The sequence below is a fragment of the Momordica charantia genome, assembly GCF_013281855.1.
Source record: "Momordica charantia cultivar OHB3-1 chromosome 10 unlocalized genomic scaffold, Mcharantia_2.0 BLBB01000010.1, whole genome shotgun sequence".
Taxonomy (NCBI): Eukaryota; Viridiplantae; Streptophyta; class Magnoliopsida; order Cucurbitales; family Cucurbitaceae; genus Momordica; species Momordica charantia.
Window position 1 is genome coordinate 14,928,344 of NW_028275158.1, and position 25,410 is coordinate 14,953,753.

The 25,410-nt window shown below is 39.8% G+C and overlaps 1 protein-coding gene across 2 annotated transcripts; it reads left to right on the forward strand.

The window, feature by feature from the left end:
- The first annotated feature begins 212 nt into the window (after positions 1-212).
- ARP8 (actin-related protein 8) lies at positions 213-20,839 on the forward strand. 2 transcript variants are annotated; one of them, XM_088118550.1, is made up of 12 exons: positions 213-915; positions 1,103-1,188; positions 3,211-3,281; positions 3,396-3,463; positions 3,646-3,707; positions 14,929-15,026; positions 15,983-16,064; positions 16,956-17,098; positions 18,414-18,562; positions 18,834-18,967; positions 19,260-19,374; positions 20,504-20,839. In XM_088118550.1, exons 1-12 carry the CDS (start codon positions 596-598, stop codon positions 20,505-20,507), a joined length of 1,332 nt encoding a protein of 443 aa, XP_087974676.1. In that variant the 5' UTR covers positions 213-595; the 3' UTR covers positions 20,508-20,839. The 2 variants fall into 2 exon arrangements, with proteins under 2 accessions (XP_087974676.1, XP_087974675.1); XM_088118549.1 differs by having other exon boundaries at positions 217-915; positions 19,256-19,374.
- The last annotated feature ends 4,571 nt before the right edge of the window (positions 20,840-25,410 follow it).

Consider the following 25,410-nt stretch of genomic DNA (forward strand, 5'->3'; position numbering starts at 1 on the left):
CCTCTTCTAGTTTAAACTAATTCATCAGACATTTTCCATTTCTTTGTTGTGGAAGATCTAATTCACCACAATCAAAATATTAACGCTACAAAACCTGCCCAACTAACTCAAAATCCTTCCTGAAAATGTTTTTGCTTTTTTTTTTCACATTTTAAATAGTATCCCGTTTCACCCTGTCATTTACCTTTGGTCAGATTCTTGAATCTTTCGTATCACACACCATTCCATTCCAAATTCCTCCCAAAGACTGGGAAACTGTAATATTCTCCGTACCGCATTTCTGTGTCCGCCTCCAAATCAAAGATTTCGCATTTGGTGGTGTCCCTTTGGTACACGTGTGGACCGACAACTCTGCCCACGTCAGTCTCGAAGGCCGTCGGTCATCGGTGGCCGATAAATTATCAAAATCCATTCAAAACCCAATTGCTCCTCCAATACTCACAATTCCATTTTCGTTCTACTCTGTTTGGTTGAGTAGGAGCTGATCTCTGTGGAATACAAAATTCTGATTTGACTAATTTGACTCCGTTCCTCTTCATTTGCTTTTGCTGCAGCATATACTTCGAACCTGTTCTTTTTTCTTTTTGATTTGCCCATGGCTATGTTGCTGAGAAAAGTGTGGGAATCGGTGTCCACCCGTTCGGGATTGCACTTGGAAATGTCGCCCAGTGATCGGCGTCGATTTGAAGGGTCGTCGTCTTTGGGAGAATTCGATCAGATTCCCATGGATATACTGATTCAAATACTAAAATTAGCTGGGCCCAACAGCACAGCGAAAATGGGTATGGTCTGCAAGTCTTGGAGATCGCTTGTTTCTGACAATAGTCTTTGGATTTTTTTCCTCCAAAACCAACTGGAGCCTTGGGATTCTGTTTTGTTTGGGGAAACTAAGTTGGCCTCGGGCTACCCTCTTGAGTAAGTTTGTAAATTAATCTCCCTGCGCCTTGTGTTATTTGATTTCATTACATGTCAATCTCATCATGAAAAGGGGCAATACAAGAATAATTTGTGCTGATTATAAGTGTGGTTCTACTGGGAAAATGTATATAATGTTGCTGCTTGTAAAGTTATTAGAAGGTTTCACCATGCGTTTTGATTGCAGAACATTCTCCAGTCAGTTGACGCCATTGTCATTCATGAAAATATATAGAAAACGGGCTGAAGCACCCGGTACTGTTATCATTGATGGTGAGTTTCTGGAACCTCCCCAGTTCTTGCACATTGTTACTTTATCATCTCTGACAAATGAACTTGCACTTTGTAATTCAGAATACCATTGTATGATATTATTCTCTGAATATATGCCAGTTTTCTTTGTTTCATCGAGGCTTCCTTTCGCCAACTGTTTTCTTTACTGTACACAGAAATCGATTCATTTTCTTGATAGGTTCTGTGCAATGAGTTGAATGCGCAGATGATTTTCATAATATTATGCAGGGACAAGTTTGACAAGTAAAGCACTCATCATTGTCAAAGTCAAGACCCTTGGATTTATCTCTCTCGAGGGCCTCGTTTATTTGTTATCTTCAGTCTTGTGACAATAATTATTTTGAAATGGAGCACAGGTTTTCGAAGATATTAGTTCAGTTTCTTTTCCTCATTAAGAAGATGCAAGTCTAGTGTGATTATTAACAGAGATGCTAACTGAGTAATATTCTTAACTCTATTTCCCCGGAGACATTGCTATGCAACCATAGGGAAAGGTTGAGTAGCCTTATAAATGCACGAGGGATAACAGGGGCGAGTATGCTTACAAGTTCACAAATTTCACTTCAAAAAGATTACAAAATGTTGAAAATATATAAAACAACTTTTTTGAGATACATAAAATTAGGATGATCCAAGTGGTGATTCCATAACATAATATTGTTGTTATTAAGTACTAGATACTGAAAAAATAGACCTACCATCCCCTAGAATGTTCAGATAGGTTCAAGGATTTTTGAGTATGTAGAACACTTTAGCATTGCCTATTGTCTTCCCCAAATTCAAACCCCTTAAAACATATTCATGAGTGTAAAATTTAGCAAGACAAACGCCTACTTTGTAAGTTTACTAAAACAGATCAGATTGCATTTTAGTCGAAATAGTGTGACTAGGATTTTTAATTTTGTAGTTTTGTTTTGAGTTTATTTGATTTTTTTTAATTGCTAGTTTTTAGTTGTTAATTGGTTTTATATTTTGTTTGTTAATAATTGGTTTACTTGGTCCATAAACAGAAAGTTAAACTCTTGTATTATATTAATAAATACTTTTAGTTGATAATTTTTAAAGTTCAGACTATTTGATGCTAGATTGCATCATTTGGGTATCAGGGCAAGGTTAAAGAGTTTGATCAAGAATGATGACGACAAGTGAGAATCCATTGACGGAAAATGGAAATTTCTATTTTGGCAAGCTTTTAGCAGCTATGCTGACATATAACACCATGTTCTTCCTTTGGAAGAATTGCCCATTCAAATGAAGAGAATGGAAGTAAGCTCTTGAAGGATTGCAATGAGACATTCAAGATTTGTCATATCATGAGTAAATGATTTTGGGTTTTGCCATCTTTGAACATGACACTCATCTACTAGGTTGGATATTAAGGGCAGGATGTTTCCTTTGGACTTTTTATATCATAATTAGAGCCCTCTATCTACAGAAAGAACTTAATTTCTTCGGTTTTTTGCCTTCCACAGCCTTAATTAAAATAGGCTCCAACATATTGTTAGCATTGAATAAACGTCTGAACTAAGATAGCAGAAGGATCAGTACCTTATAGTTTACCAAAACTTGTGTCAGCGTGATGATTAGGTTCACGATTGTGAACCATAGAGGAAAGAGGGGCCCAGTCCTCTATTTAAGGTTGGTGAGATTTCTCCTGAAAAAACGTTCCCACTTTGGGGCTGAGTCGGTGGACTTGTATACTTTTTCTCTTGGTTCTCTCCATCTCATTTGCCTCTATACTTGTATTTCTGAGTCTAAGTTTTCCCTGTGATAGGTTTCTTTAGAAATGATATATGATTCATTTACTTTACTAACCTTCATTGTATCTTCTACGTCAGTAGAGCTATTTTTTCAACCAAAAAGCTTAACAGTGCAACAAATTATTAGTATTTCAATGTGTAAAGCTTTCATCTTCTTGATGTCATCTTCAATTTTTGAAGTTGTAGGATTGGATGTTAAGGCACTCTTTTTTTCTCTTGTTTGTTATTGACTGTTGAGAAGGTGGTTCTGGCTATTGCAAATTTGGTTGGAGCAAATACAGTTGTCCATCTGGGCGTTCTGCAACATTTTTGGTGAGTGTTTTCTGTCAACTGCTTGTTCCTGTTTATGTCAAAATACTTCCATTTGGAATATTACCGCAGGTATTATATTAAGTCCGGGCATTGGATTTCTCATTTTGTCCACAGGAATTCGGGAACATCGAATCTCCCATGTATCCTAGACTTCGGCATTTTTTTGCTACTATTTATAGCAGGCATGTCCTTTTCTTTTTCTTTTGCTTATTTGTTGCACTCTCCTTCTCTCTTTGCTTCACCAAAAGGAACACGGGAAAAGATTAGTAAAGGAAAGCACATGCATGATGAACTTATTTGTTGAGTGATTAATCTTATTCTCAGCTGCAGCATGCACTGACATGTCCTTTGCATCTGATTTTAGGATGCGGGTTAAGACATCTTTCCATCCAGTGGTAGTGTCATTGCCAATCTGCCACTATGATGGTCAGCAGCTTCTTTTTCTAATTTTGCCATTGTTATTTGTGCTATTGTTCTTATTTAAATATATTTTAAATTTTAGTATTAAAGTTAAAAAAATAACATTGGAGAAATGGAAGAGTATTTTAATCCTTCTAAGTTCTAGGAAAAGTATCCAAAAAGTTAAAGTAAAAACAACAAATTCATAATTATTAAGAAAGATATTAAAGATAATCATTTTAGTAAAAAGATAATAAGCTATTTGTTAGAATGAATATTAATTTTTAGATTAATATTTTTTCAGAATAAATAATCAAAAGAAATATTTTATTATATATGTTCCTTGCAATGTATTTTTCTGTACTAATAAAAAATTGCAGTTGCAGTATGTTATAATAACAAATGAAATGTTATGATGATAACATTAAACAAATTAACAGAACGGTGATGCTAATATAAATTTAGAACTTTAAACTCTTCTAAAATTTCACTTATTAAATGACATATAGGATGAAAAACATGAATATAACGATCTCATGTTTAGGTTATATTTCTATATTCCTAACTACATTGTCATCAACCTTTTTGAATTTCAAAATGTTTTCTTTAATAAATTATGAATTATTATTGACTTATGGTAATTATGTTAATGTTTATTTCTTATGAATTACAGTTTTTTTTTTTTATCATTAATTTTGATTTTTTCATAATCTCTGTTTGGGTGTAAAAATACCCTGGGCACGTGGAGGACAGCCATTGGTGCTTAAGTGAAAACCGGAGAACCAGGTCCACCTCGAGCCTTCGAGGAGACTAGTTACGATCGATGAAAAGGCTAAGTATGAAAGCTGAGGAACGACCTGCTCGGGGTCCGACCTACTGAGAAACCCGACAGGTCCGATGTGAGAAAAGACAAGTAACCGCCGGTCGTGCGTATTGTCGGATCCACCACCTATAAATAGAGGGCTCCATTTCACGCTCAGATATCGAATCTCACCTCGAACTAAATAGAGAGTTCGACCTATACTGACTTGAGCGTCAGAGTGTTTACCCTCATGTGCAGGTCTACTTTAGTGTTCAGGTCGGACCGGAGACCGGGTTCGAGCTAGGTTCGAAAAAAGTAACGTTGTGCAAATCTTGCATAAACATTTGGCGCCGTCCGTGGGAAAGTACGATCTAAGCCATCCCGATTTAAGAACGCGAACGAAAATGGTTCAGCCAGCAAACTCAACCAACACAGCCGACCGAAGAGCTCTAGCGGCCAACGATGGCCACCAGAGGGAGGTTGGAGCGGAGGTGGTAGAAGGGCAAGTTCATGAAGGCCTGGGGACAGAGCCCCTCCGCAGGTCGGCACGTATCACCACGCCCGTCTTGCCACCAGCACATCCAAAGCCATCCAAGGCCAATCGTGGCCGAGGTAGAGCTTCAAAGAGGACCAGCCCCAGCTCCAACAAGGGAGAATTTTGACGCACCCCAGAAAGAAATGGAGGCAATGCGCACTCAGATGCGTACTATGGAAAAGATGTACAACGAAATGGTGCAAGCTGCGGGCACAGGATCTCGGTCTGAAAACCGGCTGACGCGCGATGATGTGCGCGAGCAGAGGAGTAATCACCCCGGCCCAGTCGAGGAAGAACATCCCGAAAGAGGTGAGGACGAAGAGTACACTCACCAGAGGGGTGATCTCCGCGAGCACCTTAACAGAAAGAGGGGCTCATCCCTTCGAAAGGGACAGTCACCGTCCTGCTCGCACAGGAACTCTAACCAGCAGGCAGAATCCTCCTACAATCCGGTAACCCCCGAAGGGGTGATCACGAGGGAAGAGTTCGACCAGCTGAAGAGTAAGTTTGATGCTAAAGTTGAGGCCTTTAAGGCCAAGTGCGAGAAGAAAGAAAGTCCGCTCGATGATGGCGACCAGGGAGAATCGTTATTTACCTCGGACGTTTTGGAGGCACCAATCCCTCCGAAGTTCAAAACTCCCACCGTAAAACCTTATGATGGGTCTAAGCACCTAAAGGACTATGTCGAGGTCTTCGAAGGCCTCATGGATTTTCAAGCGGCATCAGACGCAATCAAATGCCGCGCCTTCCAGATCGCGCTTACCGGTAGAGCGCGCCTATGGTATAGAAGACTGCTGGCCAGGTCGAGGCCGGTCGATCTCGACCTACTCCAGTTGAGGAGAGAGTTCATTGCTCAATTCTCTTCTCGGCATTATGATAGAAAGACAGCGACTCACCTCGCCACCATCAGACAGAAGGAAGGTGAGACGCTAAGGGAGTATGTCACGAGGTTTCAGGAGGAGCAGTTGAAGGTCGCGCACTGCTCTGATGACTCGGCCATGTGCTACTTCCTCACCGGCCTGACCGACGAGGCCCTCACCGTGAAGCTTGGAGAGGAGGCTCCAGCTACCTTCGCCGAAGTATTACAAAAGGCGAAGAAAGTTATTGATGGGCAAGAGCTCCTCCGAACCAAAATTGGCCGACCAGAGAGAAAGATCGACCAGGGCAAAGGTGGAAAAGATAAGGGGAAGGCAGATTCAAAGTCCAAGGACAGGGGACCTTCCTCCAGTGGCCGTGCAGAATATCGAAGGACGGAGAACGGCCCCAGCTGGAGCCGACCTTATGAGTGCTACACTCCGACCACCATTCCGATCTCCGAGATCCTTACAAATATCGAGGAGTCTGGAATGGAAAAGCTCCTAAAGCGACCTGAGAAGCTCGGAGGAGACCCGGAAAGGCTCAACAAGGACAAATACTGCCGTTTCCATCGTGATCATGGCCATAATACACCGAACTGTTAAGAATTGAAGCGTCAGATTGAAGACCTCATTCAAGATGGCTACTTCAAAAAATTTGTAGGTAAGCCGAGGTCTCAACTCGACAGAGAAGAAAGAAGAGAGGAAGCATTCAAGGACGCCACCTCGTCGAGATGACCGACCTGTGGTCATAAACACTATTTTCGGAGGGCCAAGTGGGGACCAGTCCGAAAATAAGAGAAATGAGCTAGCTCGCGTAGCCAGGCACGAGGTGTGCATCATCAGGGAGCAGAGACCGACCTGTTCCATTACCTTTGACGATACAGATCTGGAGCGGGTCCATTTGCCCCACAATGACGCGTTCGTGATTGCTCCTTTGATTGACCATGTTGTGGTCAGAAGGGTGTTGATAGATGGAGGCGCATCTGCCAACATCTTGTCCCTGCCAACATACCTTGCCTTGGGATGGACCAGGGCGCAATTAAAGAAGAGCCCGACACCGTTAGTTGGGTTCTCTGGAGAATCGGTCTCCCCAGAGGGGTGTATTGACTTGCCGGTCACGTTTGGGCAGGACAGTACACAGGTAACTCAAATGGCCAAGTTCGTAGTGATTGACGGCAGATCGGCCTATAATGCCATCTTCGGGAGACCCATCATCCATTCATTCCGGGCCGTTCCCTCAACACTCCATCAAGTTCTGAAGTATTCAACCCCTAATGGAGTGGGTACGGTCCGAGGAGAGCAGAAAGCTTAAGGGAGTGCTATGCCTCTGCACTTAAAGGGTCATCAGTATGTACCCTGGAAGAACACACCAACGGGGATGAATTGAAGCACGAGGCCGACCTACCAAGAGTAGGTAAAAGGGAGTTTTCCGCGCCAACTGAGGAGCTCGAGCTTGTTCCCTTGCTTAGTCCCGAGAAACAGGTAAGCATAGGAACTAAGCTGGGGGCCACTGATAGGCAGGAACTGGTCAACTTCCTCAGGACCAACTCGGACGTCTTTGCATGGTCTCATGAGGACATGTCTGGCATTGATCCGAAGATCATGGTGCATCGCTTCAACATAGACCCATCATTCCGACCAGTAAAGCAGAAAAGAAGACCTGTAAATAAGGAGATGAGTGATGTAATAGTTGAGGAAGTAAACAAATTACTGAAAGCTGAATATATAAGAGAAATTCTGTATCCTGAGTGGCTCTCTAATGTTGTATTAGTTAAAAAGTCCAACAGGAAGTGGAGAATGTGTGTAGACTTCACAAATTTAAACAAAGCGTGCCCAAAAGACTGCTTCCTAGTGGCCAAGGATCGACCAGCTTGTGGACGCTATGGTCGGACACGAGCTGCTCACCTTCATGGATGCCTACTCCGGATACAACCAAATCAAGATGCACGTCCCAGATTAAGATCATACCGCCTTTATAACAGACCAAGGTCTGTACTGCTATAAGGTCATGCCTTTTGGCCTAAAGAACGCAGGGGCAACCTACCAAAGAATGGTGAACAAAATGTTCGCCAAGCAGATCGGCCGGAATATGGAAGTATATGTGGACGACATGCTTGTCAAGAGCAAGCAGTTAAAGTCGCATCTTTCCGACCTGGCCGAAACCTTTGAAGTCCTGCGAAAATATCAAATGAAGCTCAATCCAGCCAAGTGTGCCTTTGGAGTCTCCTCAAGGAAGTTCCTTGGCTTTATGGTAAACAACTGGGGGATCGAGGCCAACCCTGAGAAGATAAAGGCCGTGCTCGCGATGGAGGCACCCAAGACTCTAAAGCAGCTTCAGTGCCTCAGTGGCAGGATTGCAGCTCTGAACAGGTTTGTTTCAAGGTCAACAGATAAGTGCCTTCCTTCTTCAAAGTCCTAAGAAAGAAGGGGCCATTCGAATGGACAGCAGAGTGCGAGTAAGCACTGGAGCAGTTGAAGAACTACCTCTGCTCGCCAAGCCATTGCCGGGAGACAAGCTCCACTTATATTTGGCAGTATCTGACAGTGCCGTCAGCTCGGCCCTAATCAAACAAGAAGAGGGACTGCGGCAAAGCCCCGTCTACTACACGAGTAAGGCCATGACTGAAGTCGAGACCAGATACCCTCAAATGGAAAAACTAGCTTCCGCTTTGGTCATCTTGGCCCGCAGGCTTCGGCAGTACTTCCAAGCCCACACTGTTGTGGTGCTCACTAACCTGCCCTTGAAAAACATCTTCCATAAGCCAGAAACTTCTGGATGCTTGATGAAATGGGCAATGAAGTTGAGTGAGTACGACATCCAGTTCGAGCTCAGAACTGCGCTGAAAGGACAAGCAGTGGCTGATTTTATAGCCGAGCTCACACCATCTCCCAGGCTGAGCAAGTCCGACCTCCCGTGGACGATCTATGTCGACGGATCCTCCAACGAGAGAGGATGGGGGCGGGAATCCTCTTGCTCGCACCAGGAGGTGAGCGGTTCGAATATGCCCTGCGGTTCAACTTCCGGACTTCCAACAACGAGGCCGAGTATGAAGCACTTCTAGCAGGTCTGCGGATCGCCAGGGCGCTGGGGGCCTCTCACATTAAGGTCTTCAGTGACTCCCAGCTGGTCGTGAGCCAGATCAAAGAGGAGTATCAGGCAAAAGACTATCGAATGGAAAAATACCTGAGCAAGGTCAGATCGTACCTCGCCTAGTTTACGACCTACGAAGTAAGCCAGGTTTCAAGAGCAGAAAATTCTAATGCTGATGCCTTAGCTAAATTAGCGTCAGCGTATGAGACCGATCTGGCCAGGTCGGTCCCTGTCGAAATCCTGGAGAATCCTTTGATCTCCGAGTCAAATTTGATGGAAGTCGACACTCCGGAGCCCTCGTGGATGGATCCAATCGTGGACTTCATTAAAGGAAATCCACCACAAGATCCTAAAAAGCACAAAAAGATGACAAGGAAAGCAGCTCGGTTCATAATTCGAGATGGAGCATTGTACCGACGCAGCTTCTCTCTCCCTCTGTTGAAATGTGTAACCCCTGAGGAAGGCCTGTATGCCCTCAGGGAGATCCATGAAGGAGTGTGCGGCAACCATTCAGGAGCCAGGTCGTTGTCGGCCAAGGTGGTCCGGCAAGGATATTACTGGCCTACCCTCGACCAGGATGCCAAAAAGTTTGTAAAAACTTGCGACAACTGCCAGCGCTTCGGAAATATAATCCACCAGCCGCCCGAGCTACTCACCCCATCTCGGCCCCGTGGCCATTCGCGCAGTGGGGGATTGACATCATCGGTCCTTTCCTTTTGGGCAAAGGACAGACAAAGTTTGCCGTTGTGGTTGTGGACTACTTTACAAAGTGGGCCGAGGCGCTCTCCCACATTACGGAGTCCAAGGTCACGTCCTTCGTGTGGGCAAACATTGTATGCCGTTTTGGTATACCACATGCCATCGTGACCGACAACGGAAAGCAATTCGACAATGCAAAGTTCAAGGACTTTTGCAGAAGGCTCGGTATAAGTCATCTCAGCTCATCCCTTGCACATCCGAAAGCGAATGGGCAGGTGGAGGCGGTGAACAAGATCATCAAATGAGGCCTCAAGTTGAGATTGGACTCCAGAAAAGGCAGGTGGGCCGAGGAGCTACTAGAGGTTCTATGGTCATATCGGACCACCCCGAGGGAGTCAACTGGTGAGACCCCGTTCTCACTCGCCTTCGGATCCGAAGCTGTTGTTCCAGTTGAAATAGGCCTCCCATCCAACAGAGTGGAGCACTACGAGCCCACAGTAAACGAGGCAGAGCTGCTTCTCAACCTCGACTTGCTGGAAGAAAAAAGAGAAACGGCTCAGCTACGCCTGACAGAATATCAAAACAGAATGGCCAGACACTACAACGCCCGAGTTCGACCTCGAACCTTCCAAGTCGGACATCTGGTCTTAAGGAGGATTCAAAGTCATATGGGCACCCTTGACCCCAATTGGGAAGGGCCGTTCGAAGTTAAAGGAATAGTCCGACCTGGGACGTACATACTGGCCGACCTGAAAGGAGACGTTTTTGCGCATTCATGGAACGCGGAGCACCTGAAGCGCTATTACCCTTGAAATGTCAAAATGGTCCTAAATGGACTTGTAAAATTTTTCAAGAGGATGGTGGTCCGAATAGACGAGGTGATTTAATTTCATGATTCCGAGTTCGACCAGAAATTAAATGGGGCCACGGACTCCCACAGGATCAAATTGCGGTAATCGGTTAAAATTCAACCCTCAAAAACTACGGGTAAGAGGTGCGATGTCAAAACCGGCAATGAACCAAAATTCAATCCTTTGTACGTTAAGAATTAAAGGTGCGATGTGAAAGGTTAAAAATTAATTACGTAATAGTTGGTTAAAATTCAATCCTCAAAACCTATAGGTATGAGGTGCGATGTCAAAACCACTAATAAACTTAAAATTCAAACCTTTGAACGATTAAGTTAAAGGGGCGATGTGGAAAGTTCAAAATATTCAAACCTCTGAACCTAAGGGTACGAGGTGCGATGTGAAGAGTAGCTATGGACTTAAAATTCAAACCTTCGAACGTTTTAAGTTGAAGGTGCGATGTCAAAAGTCCAGAGTTTGTGCGATGCATTGAAGACCAGATAAAGACTCAAATTCAAACCTTTAGTTAAAGGTGCTATGTTAGTAAAAGACGCAATGTCAAAAGAGATCGAGGTAAGAGGTAGAACTGATTACATCAAAGTAAAAAAGAAGAGTAGAATTTCATTGATCAAAGAAGACAGAGCCAAGGCTTATATACATTGTAGCTCTGCCTTCGAACTTACAAAAAAAAATGGAAGAAAAATAAAGAAGCCTCAGTTGCTTCCGAGGTGGGAAGAGAGCTCGCCTTGCGACCCAAGCAGGTTGACCTCCTGAGATCCACTTGCTTGAGAAGGAACATCCTCCTGGGTAGTGCCGACCTGGTCCTCTTCAAGATCGGAGTAGTCAGAGTCCAGATCTCTGACGTACTTCTCCACTAGCGCCTGGGGGCCAGGAGTGCAGTTAGGCCCAGAAGCCCACTTCTCAGCATACTTCCTTTTCAGACCACTAAGGTCGATCTGAAGATCAGACATATCGGCAGCAATACCCTTCATAAAAAATTTGAAGCCTGCATCGGAAAAGTCCTTAGCAAACCCGTCAAAGTCAGGGTGTTCCCTAAAGGACTTCTCCAGCAAGACTCCGTTGCTGAGATGCTCCTTCGCCGTCTCGAGCTCAGCAGTCAGACGCTTGAGTTCCTCATCCTTCGACTCCAGCACCTGAAGCATGTCATCCTTCTCCTTGAGAAGTTGGAATTTCTCATTCTCCAGGCCCTTGGTGATGGCATGGGCAGCTCGGAGCTGGGCCTTGCGCCTCTTATCCTCTTTTTTCAGCAGCTCGGCCTTGGCCTCCACCTCGGCCTTCAAAATGTCCACCTCAGAGCGAGCCCTCAGCAGCTCACCTTTCATGGTGGTAGCAGCTTCCAAGGCAGCAGAGAAGTCTTCCTTCTCCCTTGCTGCCAGAGCTTCTCTTCCATCCAGCTCGGCCTTTATCGCAATAGCCGAGTGAATAGAAGCAACAAACGCCTGCGAACACCAAGAGCATAAAAGTTAGACCGAACTATCAGTTAAACAAATCAAATACATCACAAGGAGAAGCAGATCTTACCTCGGCGGCATGGTCGATGGTCCTCTGAAGAACGGACCCTAGGTCACTTACGAATTTGGACGCCCTTCTGAGGCAGCGGTTTAAGCTCGCGGCCGAGATGCGGGACACTTGGTCCCTCACCCCAGAGCTCGACGGATCAATTTGGAACTGCGTCGGCACATCGGACGTCCCGCCCATTCTTGCTTCAGGATCGTCCACCAGGTCTGCGAAGCTCGCAGGCAAGGTCCCACGAGCTCCGACCTCCGAGAAGGAGGTGGTCTTCTTCTTCTTCCTTCTCCTCTTCAGAGGAGATACGTCCCTCACCTCGTTGAGGGGAGACACATCCAACGCCTCAGACTCGCCTCTGGAGCGCTTCTCCTTGGAGTGCTCCTCGACCGAGTCCAGCTCGATCACCGGAGTTGGATCTGCGGAGGCTGGAGTTGGATCTTCGGAGGCTGGCCCTGCCACAACAGGAGTTGTAGGCTCCGAACTCTGGACAGCCTTGAGAGCATGGGCGCGGCTTTTAGATTTGCGCTTTACGCCACTTGTAAATCCGCACACCATGGCTGCAAAATAAGAAACAAAAGGTTAGTGATCAGAAGCACAAGTTAGATAACATAAAAGAGAAAAGCGCAGCTTACCTAGCTCGGAGTTCGACCTCGACGCTTCGACAGGACGAACTAGTGGGTTGTAGTCTAACAGCCCAGATTCAAGCAACAACTTGTCGGTCACCAAAGCTCCGACCTTCCTGTCCTTCGGAAAGTGCTCCTTGTAGTACTTCAGCGTATCGAAGGAGGCTTGGGTGAGTTCGGGAACTGGCCTGATCGACACTGCACAAAATAGAATCCGAGTTAGATCTAAGCATCAAGATAGTAAGAAAAACTTAAAACTATAAAAAGAAGGGGAGCAAGATCTACTTCGTACCTAGGTTCCCAAACCTAGTGGGAACATGAAAGAAGGGACGACCCGCCTCATCCTTTGCCAGCCATTTCCCAGAGGCAAAGAACCACTTCTTCACCCATCCCTTGATGGAGGTCGGCCCCTTCACTATACCTCCTGCGCCCTTCCTTGCGCACATATAGTACCGACCAGGCTTCTTGGCTATTCTCTTCGCTTCGAAGCATGCGAGGAGCTGCCCAACATCCAACAGCTCGGCCTCTTCGTTGTCCCGAGCTCGTAACCAAAACAGGATGGCCAAGGCAAAAATGACACCCCATCCATTGGGGGCCACTTGAGTCGGAGCCAGTCCAGTTCGGTTCAAGAACTCTTGAACGAAAGGATGCAGAGGAAGTCTGAGGCCGTACTCAAACATTTTGAGATAAAGAGTGACCCATCCCTCTGAAGGATTGTCAGCTCTTTCTCCCTCCTCCGGAATCCTAAGGAAGATGTTATCTGGGATAGCGAACCCCCTACGAAGGGGTCCGAGGTAATGCTCGGGTATCCTAGAAGGGTATTCCAAACCCTGATCCGAGGTGGAAGCATCGCTGTCCTCCCCGTCATCGGAAAACCTAAAGTTTTTTATCTCTTCGAGTTCGAACTCTAACCTACGAGCTAAGCTCTCATCAGATCCTAAGCTATCACTGCTAAAGGAGGAAGAAATGGGTACTACACTTGAAAAAGAAAGTGAAAAAGGGAAAGAGACTGACCTACCGAAGGTTCGAGCTGCTTTCAGATCGAACTCCAAGAATTCAGGAAACGTAAGGTATGACCTGAAGGATCGGAGCTATTTATAGCTCATCGGAAAAATCTCTGCACCGTACACGTGTAATCAACAAGCGGCTGAGATCATCTCGAAATCCGAAACGACGGAAAACTTGAATGCTTCGATCGATATGTCTTCCCCAACGGTCATATTCCCTCTACGAGTTAAAAATCGCCACGCGTCCAAAATGGAGTCGAATGAACTTCTCTACCAGGTCGAGATTGAACCTGACAGAGAGGGGGCCAATGTTTGGGTGTAAAAATACCCTGGACATGTGAAGAACAGCCATTGGTGCTTAAGTGAAAACCGGAGAACCAGGTCCACCTCGAGCCCCCGAGGAGACCAGTTACGATCGATGAAAAGGCTAAGTATGAAAGCCGAGGAACGACCTGCTCGGGGTCCGACCTACCGAGAAACCCGACAAGTCCGATGTGAGAAAAGACAAGTAACCGCCGGTCGTGCGTACTGTCGGATCCACCACCTATAAATAGAGGGCTCCATTTCACGCTTCGGTATCGAATCTCACCTCGAACTAAATAGAGAGTCCAACCTATACTGACTTGCGCGTCGGAGTGTTTATTCTCTCGTGCAGGTTCACTTTAGTGTTCAGGTTGGATCGGAGACCGGGTTCGAGCTAGGTTTGGAAAAAGTATCGTTGTGCAAATCTTGCATAAACAATCCCCGTTTCTATGCTTCAATCCAAATCATATAATTAGTAGTAAATGATAGATAATTTTCATACATCGCATAAATTGAAATAGTTTCTATTTTTAAAACCTTAAATGATTGATTTTATTATTTATGTAACAATTAACATGTGGCTTGAATGAAATTATGATAAGTTTAGGGGTAAAAGGACTCTTGAATGGAGGTGTGGGCTTGTTTCAATGCCTACCTTCTCAGAGTCAATACCAAGATTTTGTAAATACTTTGTTTTAATTCTTAATAATTGTTGCCTTTTTACTTTAATTTTATCTCGTTTTATAGTCTTTTTATTGGGCCTTTTCTTTTTTTTTTTTCAGCTTACTTTTTGTCTTGCCCAAGTTCTTATCTTTCTCATTCATCTTAATGAAAATTTGGTTTCTCATTAAAAAAAAAGAAAACTTCTTGGCAGAATTAGAACCACTGACTAGAAAAAAAATTTGCATGTCACCTTTGTCAATATGACATGCAATTCTTCTTTTCTGCTTCAGATACTGAATCTGCTAAAGCATCAAGACAGCAGCTCAAAGAAGCCATCCATTCAGTGTTATTCGACATGAATGTCCCTTCTGTTTGTGCCGTTAATCAGGTCATTTTATGCTTCAGAGATATGATTTTCTTCTCTCTTTTAATATGACTGTTATGAATACAAGTCAATATAAAAAAGATCATTATATCTATTTATAAGTATTTTTCTTTGTACCCTCAGTCCGTCTCATAAAAGAGTTTCAATAGATCCTATCTAATCACCAATGCATGCTGATGTTGAATAGAATGCTTTAAAAAACACTAATGTTCTAATATGATGAGGCATGGAAAATGTCAGACATAAAATAAAATCGATGTTGTGATTTGGTGTTGGAATAGTTTGATGTAATCCCCTATCATGGGCCCACTTTTGTAATTTCATTCATCAATGAAATTGTTTCTCACAAAAAAAAAAATGGTGTGATTCGGAGAATGCTGACTTTATATCTGCTTATAGCTTACAACTATTAAAGCAAACAATGAATATTCTTAACTAATAACCTTTTGAATCAGGAAGAATACTTGCATATGGGTTGCATTTCCTAAACTATGTAGTCAACCTCAAGAATAAATTTTCTGAGCATTGATTTACTAACAAAAAAAGCCTCTTATTACTTCCGGAAATGAATACTATCCAAGCTTATGCTATTTCGATATGTGCTTTTAGTCAATGAAATTCACAGTTACAAGGAGAAACACTTTCAAATATGGACCTTTTTCCTTGACCATCTTTGGATCCTTAATACAATACATAACGAGCCAAAATGGATCAAACAAAGAGACTCCAAAACTAGCCACTTCTACATCCATTTCATTAAAAATGGATGATCTTTACCATTTAGCTAATAAATTATGTGTTTCCAATGAGTAGTGATGGAAGGACTTCCTTAGCAGTCGATTATGAGAGTGAAAAAACATTGATCATGGCATGGAACTCCTGGACCATAATAAATGAATAGAAGTACCAAATTGGGAATCTTATATAATTACATCCACTGTCTATTTTTTCATGTGTAGGCAACGCTAGCCTTGTATGCTGCAAGAAAAACTTCAGGAATTGTTGTTAATGTTGGGTTCCAGGTGACTTCAATCGTCCCAAGTAAGCTAACATAATTTGTTATGTTCTCGAATTCTTAAGCTAATGTGTACTAATCAAAAGTGTACTGACGAAGCAAATCTTAATTGCTCACTAATATGACGTCCCCAAATTAGTTAGAAAACTGAAAAGAACATTGTATATCCTCCTGTTTATTGGTCCATGCCAACCAAATATTATGGTCACGTCATTCACCCCTTTTTAGCACTATTCTTCTTTTTGATAAGAAACAGAATGTATGTATCAAAAAAAGGAAGAGCAACGTAAGGGCAGGGGATGAGAAAGCCCCTTCCTAAAAGATTAATTATAATAAATTTAGGACTGTAAGAAGGAATTGGTGGCTGTTGGAATCTAACTCAGGGTACTTGGGTTCTTTTCCGTGGTCTTGTTATCAAGAAAATATGAGGAACAAAAATTGCCCTTCCTTTCACAATGGCTATGGAGACTGCCGACCATCAGCAGAAGTATCTTTAATAATCTTTTCATAGACTCTACACTTAAAGATTGTACCATGGTATGCTGGGCTCAAATTTTAATGGTAGCATAATTAAATGTTTAGAAAATTTATTTTTATAAAAGTAATCACAAATATAGCATTTTTTTAATAACAATTGTCAATATAGTAATTTTCTAAAACGTGAGAATCACTGATTACCTACATCTATCTTAATTAACTATAATACTAGCAAAGTCAATATTTTGGCTTGTGTCTTATTCCACCTTCCACCATTTTAAGCTTGTTTCTAATGCTTGCTAGACTAGGAGTAAAAAAACTAAAGGAAAACTAGTTTGAGGAATTTTTTTTTTCCTGAGAAATCACGCAACTACTCCACCTTTCCCATGGAAACAAATTTTCATGTTGAGTTTTCTAATTCTTTTATCAAATTTTTGTAGTTTTACATGGCAAAGTAATGCGGAAAGTGGGCGTTGAAGTTGTGGGACTGGGAGCTTTGAAGCTCACGGGGTACCTCCGAGAGCTGATGCAGCAGAATAATATACAATTTGAGTCCATGTACACTGTTCGAGCATTGAAAGAGGTACATTAAAGCTTCCATTTCTAAGATTTATATCGTAAGCAAGTTTGTCTTGTACTTAATCTAGTTGTCTCCCAGGAGCTGAAATCTAGCGCATTTGTTGTTTTTACCCGTTTGAACCTCTGTTTAGCACAATACTTCATGCCCATAGTAATGTGAATTTAATCTTCTCTTTTTTCTTTCTAGCTTTAAGAATAGCTCGAAGCAGCATTTTGGAAGTTCAAATATTTTAATCTAGCTTGAGTCCTTGAGCAGACTCGATGCTTTTGTTGCTCGTCACATTTCACTTATACATGTCCACATAATGTCATCTCCTCTCTTGTAATTGCCAAGGGAAGCAATAGCGTTCTTTTTTTTTTTCCCATCCTTGTGTGTTTTTTGAAAGTTATACATAAATGGGTTGAGTCATAAAAATTTTAGAAATACTTAAAAGTACTTTTAGAGTAAGCACATAATTAGAAAAAATCCTGAAGATGCTAGTTGAAAGGTTGTTTTACTTAAACTCTTGTTGCCTGCCCAAACTGGTTTGGGGTGGGTGAAGCCTCCCTAAGAATTAATTGAAAAAAAAAGATCTCCCTAAGTATCAATTCACGTATATAACGAATCCTTTTTATAATCAGAGGGATTGGATTTAGATCACAATCAGCATGGGCAATGAAATTGTGCATCGAAAAAAACTTCAAAAAGTTATCCCAAACTCTCTAGATTCCTATTGCATGAGGAGGGCCAAATCTTTATGGTTTTAGATAATCTCTCTTTGCTCTGCTTTCCATCAGTAGATGTAATTATTATTATTTTTTTAACTGTTATTATCGCAACTGGGTAGTCCACGTTTTTGCAGTTCAGGTTGCTTTTGTAGGATATTTACCTCCCTGTTTTTTTTTTTTTTTTGGTAGCCTCTTGATGAAAGTTTGGCTTGTCGGTGAAAGAGAATTGGTTTAAATCTTATTTTGGCCCTAACTTTCATGTTCTATTCAAGTCTCTCAAATTTCAGTTGTTTTATTTTAGTTCCTAATTTGATAAATTAACAAAATATTTACTGATACCGGGTTCTATTAAATAATTTATTGAAAAACTAGGGACAACGGGTAAGGATCAAAATAGAATAAACACAGAAATTTAGGACTAAAATAGCATTTAAGCCAAGAAAATATATTCCAATGGTAAAATTGTTCTATGTTTAAGAAAGATGCCTTTTTTCCTTATTCAGACGTTAGGTTGCATCACATGATTGTTCTATATAGAAGAGAAGTAGGAGAGAGAGATTAGAGACGAAGGCATGAGGATAATGTCTAATGTTTGTTAATTTTGAACTCAGAATCTATGTTATGTTGCTGAGGACTATGAAGCTGAATTATCTAAAGATACTCAAGCATCCTTTGAAGCTGCTGGGGAAGGTTGGTTTACTCTTTCCAAAGAGCGATTTCAAACCGGAGAGATCTTATTCCGACCACGTATGGCAGGAGTGTAAGTCGTACCTCAGCCTTTTAGAAAATGTTCTATGTTAAATACAAAAGTTCTCTCTGCTGTTAATGTTTAATCCTGAGCATTTTAAAAGAATTTCATCCACAACTTGACCAAAAGGTTGCTGAAAAAGGAAAATGTTTTCATTTCGTTGATAACTGAAGCATTTATACCTAACCAGAAACAACTCATTTTACTAGAAAAGCCCGGGATGATTCGAAGCCATTGGTATGGGATGGTCAATATGACGTTTTTTTTCATTTGTCATTGTCAGGCGAGCAATGGGGCTGCACGAGGCTGTGGTGCTTTGCATGGACCATTGCCATGCTGCAGAACTAACATGTGATGATTCTTGGTTCAAGACTGTTGTCTTATCAGGTGGCAGTTCTTGCCTTCCAGGACTGGCAGGTTCTCAACTTGAACTTTCCTCCTCTTTAACTTCTTGAGGTTTCTTCTGATTAAATTACCATTTTAGTTTCTACAATGTGTCTGTGCTTGTGCTCATGCGTGATTTCGATCTGATCGATTTGGTCTCTATAATTTTAAGATTTTCAATTTGTTCCTTCTCTCCCAAAATGTTGATGTGTGGGTACTATATGTGAGTGGTTTTCTGATGCGAGTAGTTTTCTTTGGATGTGAACGAAAAACGTAGCATTCGGTATCTAATGCTCGTACATGTGCTACAATTGTTGTCAGAAAGGTTGCAGAAGGAAGTTTATGGGCTTCTTCCTTCATCCATGGCCAATGGAATCAGAGTCATTCCTCCACCATATGGTGCAGACACAGCTTGGTTTGGGGCAAGGCTTATTAGCAATGTAAGTTAATTCATCTCATTTTTGGTTGTTTTCTGTTTTTTTTTTTGTTTTTTTTTTCTCTCTAATATTTTCAAAGCTACTTTTAAGAACAACATTTCATGTGGTTCTCAAATTTTAAGATCATTGTACAGTTCAAATCACTATTCTATAACAACTTCAATTATTCTAAAAGTAGAACATTCATTAAAACAACCTAGAAGAAAACTGGAGAAAACAACCTTTAAAAATACCAAAATTTTCAGCTGAAGACTGTTTAAACAGCATTTCTTTGTCCTCAAGAAAGAAAGGAAAAAAAAAAGAAAAAGCATTTCTAAACAATGCCCTTTCCTGTCTTGCTTTTTAATCCACAGCTACACGTGCTTCAAAATTAACTATTACATTAAAATTTTGATATCAAAACAATCATCATATGAATGAAGATGATGAACTTTTTATGGTCCAAATCAAAAGTGGTTCACTTAGGGTCCAAGGTCCATTTGGTAATGTTTTGTTTTTTATTTTTTGCTTTCTCCTTTTCAATCAAGAAAAATATAGTTGCATTGCTTTTGGTCAGTGTTTCTCGTTTTTTATCTGTTATTTGAAAAATTAAACAGAAAAGTGATGTTAACAATTTCTTATTTCTTGTTTAAAATTTTGATTTTAAAAACGTACCAGTTTTATATGAAAAATAATTTTTTAAATTAAGTATTCAAAATTTCTATGTTATATTTATTATGCATTTTTATAAGTAAAAAAAAAAAAATAATATTTTTATCTGCCTCTGTAAAAAAAATGTTTTTAGGTACGTTTTGGAAAAAAAAATGGAAACATGAAACAAGAAATTTGATTTTGTTGTTTTTAGATTTTTTACACAATTTCAAAAACTTTTCTTAATAATAAGAAACGATAAAGAAGAATATTTATCAAATTTTTATGTTTCTCAAAAATTTGAAATGAGAAATAAGAACCAAAAACTGTTCACTATTTGCTCATTTATAGAACTTGACAACAAGGGAATTTTTAATGTCAAATACTTAATTGTTACGAGACAGAATTATAAGGAACAAAATATTACAATTATCATAGTACATGCTAAAAATGCATTTTAACTCATTGTTTTATATGGTTTTGAATTGTCTGTTACGCACAGCTAAGTACCTTCCCTGAACGTTGGTGCATTACCAAGAAGCAATTTCGAAAGAAGTCCAAACTCAACCTCATTTTTTGATTACCATTCATCTCGGGATGTTTGCTCAATAGTGAAAATCGATGCCATCATTCAGGTCGGGGTATCTTTGAAACTTAAAAAAAAAAAAAAAAAAAAATTAAATGAAAATAAAGGGAGGATAAAGAGTGTGTCATATATACTTCTCTTTATAGGAAAATAGCATCCTTTAATAAGAGTGATTTGGTTGAAATATATTGTTGGTAATAAATTAAATACAAAGAAGTACAAGTGTAATAAAATATCACTTCTGTTTGTGTATGGCAACCATATTATATTTCTGTATGTAGCTTCAAAATGCACTTCATATAGACATTCTTAATCCTTATTCTTTGAAGTATTCATTTTCTTTTTATGGATATCATCTCCCATGCATTATGTATTGTAAAACAATAGTGAAAAAGAAGTATGTACTGTTTTTAGCGGTTTTGATATCTATACGTTATGGAATTATATTTCAAGGTTGGTGAGAAAAGTGGTGGTCTGAATATTAGATATCACGTCTCAAAATAGTAGAGAGGTGAATGTTTAGGAAGTTGGCATATTTATGGATATGCAACAAACATCACAATTATTGTAGTTGCAACTTTTTCCCTTTTTTTAATTAAAATTATGTATTAAATTATTTAATAGATCTTTCAATAGGAGTGCCTTTTTGTCCAGAATCACAATCCTATACCAAAAAGTGGTTTTTCAAATGTAATTATTTGATTCATCATATATAGTCTATAAAATATAAATACACGTGTTATTTTGGAGGTTCAAATCTTTATCCGATGAACTAAAAAAAATGTGTATATAAAAATGTGTGGTTTCTTACCCAATTTTAAAACACCATAATCGTTCTCCATGTTGTTAATTTGATTCAATCTTGGGAGGCTTGAAAGAGCCAAAGCGAGCATAGCTTGGCATATACCAACAACCATGAGGTTGTGAGTTCGATCTCCCCCTCTTCCATTCATCACCACATAAGGAACAAACTATTTAAAGAAACAATTTTTCTATTGGGTTCAAATTAATTGAACTAATAGGAAATAATATATAAGAATACTAATTAAGGTTAGGACTGCAAGATAGTAGAGACTTCCCATGCTACTAAAATTAGATTTTTTTTTTCTTTTTTAAGAAAGCATAGTACTATATATTAATGGATGAGAATTCGAACTTTGACTAAATAATGTTACTAATATCTTCACTTTTTTTGAGATACGACGTGATTGGAGATATATGTCAATTACCACTAAACTATGCTCACTTTCGTTTTTTGAGATACAATTTTAGTTGTTTTTGAAAGCTAAGCTATATCTGAGAACTTCAATTGAGTAATTGAAGATTATTAACCATTAGTCACTGATCAATATTAGATTTGTAACATTCGTTCTTCTTAGCAAATTCATTTCACAAAGAGTTTTCATTGTAATTCAAAAATTTAACAAGCAAACATAAAATCGTTCCATTAAATAAAGGGAGAGATAAAATATGAACTAAACCAATTTTTAGTATAATAAATAATTGGTGTCTTATCCCTTGAGTTATGTTCGAATTGGCATGAATTAAACCATTAACGTGAGCAGAAAACGGCGAAATAAAAAAAAAATTGCACGGCATTGAGAAACTATAATATTTTAATTATTTTTATTTGTTCTCTTTTAAAATAAAAGGTGTGATTTCAAATTTTATTTTTACTTCATTATAAATTAAAATGGTCAAATTTGCTAGATTAAACATTAATTTGATCCTATTATACATTAAGTTTTGGGGGAGGAAATAAGAGTTTAATATTGTATCAATTTTTTTCCTGAATTTTTAATTTCATCCAAGTTTTATCTAGCAAGTTGTATCAATTTTTATTTCATTTTTAGATATATTTTGTTATGGATGAGAAAATCCATATTTTCTAGTATTCGAATTCCCCTTAGGAATTCAAAAGGGAAGATATATCTTGATGACTTTATGATTCAGGAGAAGATATTCAAAAGGAGAAGATATCTTAATTGCCTCAAGATTCTCCATAGATTCAGGATTCAATTCTATAAATAGGAAGTAAGTCAAACCCTAAAGCTATGCTACAAATCCCTACTATTTGAGATGCTCACAACACTCTACACTTTATACTCAACTACTCTGATTCTGACTTAAGCATCGGAGCCTTGTGGCTCTGCATCAACAATTGGCACCGTCTGTGGGAACGACTAAGATCTAAAAGTCAGGACGATTGACGACGAATTAACTGAGAACTACTTAGATCTAAGGAGATCTTGGGAGAAACGAATCGACATGTATTCTGGAGGTAGACCACAACTTTCTAACGACGAATGTCATACAACTGGGGGCTTCCCCTACCTAAGGTAGCCGAGAAAAAAAAAATTCAATGAGTTCTGAGACAAGACTTAGAACGGACGAATCAACAAATCCCAAAACAGATCCTGGATGAGATAAATTGATGGATTCCAAAACAGACTTTGGGATAAACGAGTCAACAAATCCCAGAAAAGAAAAAGCAACTGATTAACCTACGGAGTTTCTACTTCAGACGATGGTAAGTTGTGTAATTATGGTTGTTTATGATTACAAGAGTTTAGGTTTAATTTTATGGTAACCGCATATTTAGTAGATCACATTATTTAGGACTGATTTTTTGGTAACTACATATTGATATTATGTTTCAAAAGATACTTACTCGTTTGTGATTTAAAAACGTTCCTAGCATCTGAAATTTAATTAATTACTTATTACTTGAGCAATTATCTCTTTATATATTATGAATAAGACTTTTGATATCTAAAATATAATTACACATCTTTACTACTTGAGCGTTTATCTTTTACTCTAAATGAAAATCCCTCAAGTGGGGGCATGGGTAAGTAAATTAACAGCTGGTCAAGGAACTCGAACAGGGACAGACCTAGAAGCAGGCAGATTAGCTAAAAGCCAATCAGTGAAACCACGGAAAAGAATCCCAAGGTGCTGAAAAAGGCATGATATAAGCCCAACAAGGTTAAAACAGAAAGTAAACAAGCCTAACGAATCAATGAAACCCACGGGTAAAAAATCATGTGGCAAAACCCAAAATAGGTTAGAAACCCGAGGGTGTTGATTTAACTTGGGGTAAAAAATCGGCAGAAGCCAAATATGTTAAAAACCCAAGGGTGCCGACTAAACTTAGGGTGTAAAAGCCATTGGCAAAAGCCAAATGAGTTAGAAACTCGAGAGTAAACCCTGAGGTATAAAACATGGGCAAAAACCAAAGAGGTTAGAAGCCCAAAGGAAGTACCACCGGCCCTATTGAAAGTTAGATCCCAAGGCCAAAATCTAACAGTTAAAACTAACCGTATAGTAGTGCCGAAGAGATTTGATTGCAACCAACCACAGTAAAAGAGAATGAGGGCTCTGACAGCCAGCCCATAAAATGACAATCGACAACAACAAAAGAGTATCGACTAGACTCAGGGTATAAAACCATTGGCAAATGCCAAGTAGGTTGGAAACTCAAGAGTAAACCAAGAGACTTAACTACAGCCAACTACGACAAAATGGTATCGACTGGACTCAGGGTATAAAACCATTGGCAAAAGCCAAGTAAGATGGAAATCCAAGAGTAAACAAAGAGACTTGACTACAGTCGACTACAACAAAAGGGTTTGAGGGCTATAACAAGCCAGCCCGTAAAAACAACAACTGCTAACGACAAATACTCTCACAAATACTCTCAACACTAAGAGACTTGATTGCAGCCAACTACAACAAAAGAAAATGAGGGTTAGGAAAGTCAGCATAATTAAGACGACAATCAACGACGACCAAAAAGAGGCTATTCCACAAAAATAGTCAAGCCATGAACGACAAAATACTCTTAAAGTAGAACTTTGACAATCTTCAACTTTGAGAGTGGGTGCTATTGTTATGGATGAGAAAATCTCTATTTTCTACTATTCGAATTCCCCCTAGGATTTCAAAAAGGAAGATGTATCTTGATGACTTTATGATTCAGAAGAAGGTATCCTATATTCAAAAGAAGAAGATATTCTGATTGCCTCAAAGATTCTCCCTAGATTCAGATAATCAGATTTTCTAGATGTATTAGGATTCGAATTCCACAATCCCTAGAGGGATCAGGATTCAACTTCTATAAATAGGAAGTAAGTCAAACCCTAAAGGTTTGCTACAAATCCCTACTATTTGAGATGCTCACAACACTCTACACTTTATACTCAACTACTCCGATTCTAACTTAAGCATCGGAGCCTGTGTGGCAAGAACCACACCGGTCTTTAGTGTTATTCTGTTTTGCAGGTCTCGTCCATCCCTTTATTCTAGAAGATTGGTGCGAATTTGGCGGAATCCCATAGGGCCAAATTTCTACATCAACATGTTTAATTTTTACTTCCTTTCAATTTTTGCTTATTCACTCACTAATTTTAACAAAAAAAATAATGTAAAAATCTTCACAAAGAAAAAAAAAACTCACTAATCTCAATGAAATTAGGTTTTGCACAAAATTATATTTCATTAACGAACAAAAATGACCATTAAATAGCTCTCTCAAATCTAACAAATTTCACCCAAAAAAAAAAAGTTCTAGTGTTTTTTTTCACCCTAATCTTATCAATTTCATACTAAAGCTATGTTCTATTAATTTATTGAACACAGATGAAAATAATTTTTTAACGAATTTTCAAATAAAATTTTTTTTAGAAGGTAAAATTTGAAACACTTGTTCAAGTTTAACATAAATATTGCAACATCTATCTATGAAGGGCGAAACATGTTTTTTTTTTTTTAAATCTAGAATGTTTGGTAACAAATAAAAATCATTTTTGAAATAATCCATT

Coding starts and splice junctions, on each gene's coding strand:
- ARP8 (XM_088118549.1), top strand. CDS start 596: ATGGCTATGTTGCTGAGAAAAGTGTGGGAATCGGTGTCCACCCGTTCG. Junction 3,464..3,645: donor TTTGCTACTATTTATAGCAG/GCATGTCCTTTT, acceptor ATCTGATTTTAG/GATGCGGGTTAAGACATCTT. Junction 15,027..15,982: donor CTGTTTGTGCCGTTAATCAG/GTCATTTTATGC, acceptor TTTCATGTGTAG/GCAACGCTAGCCTTGTATGC.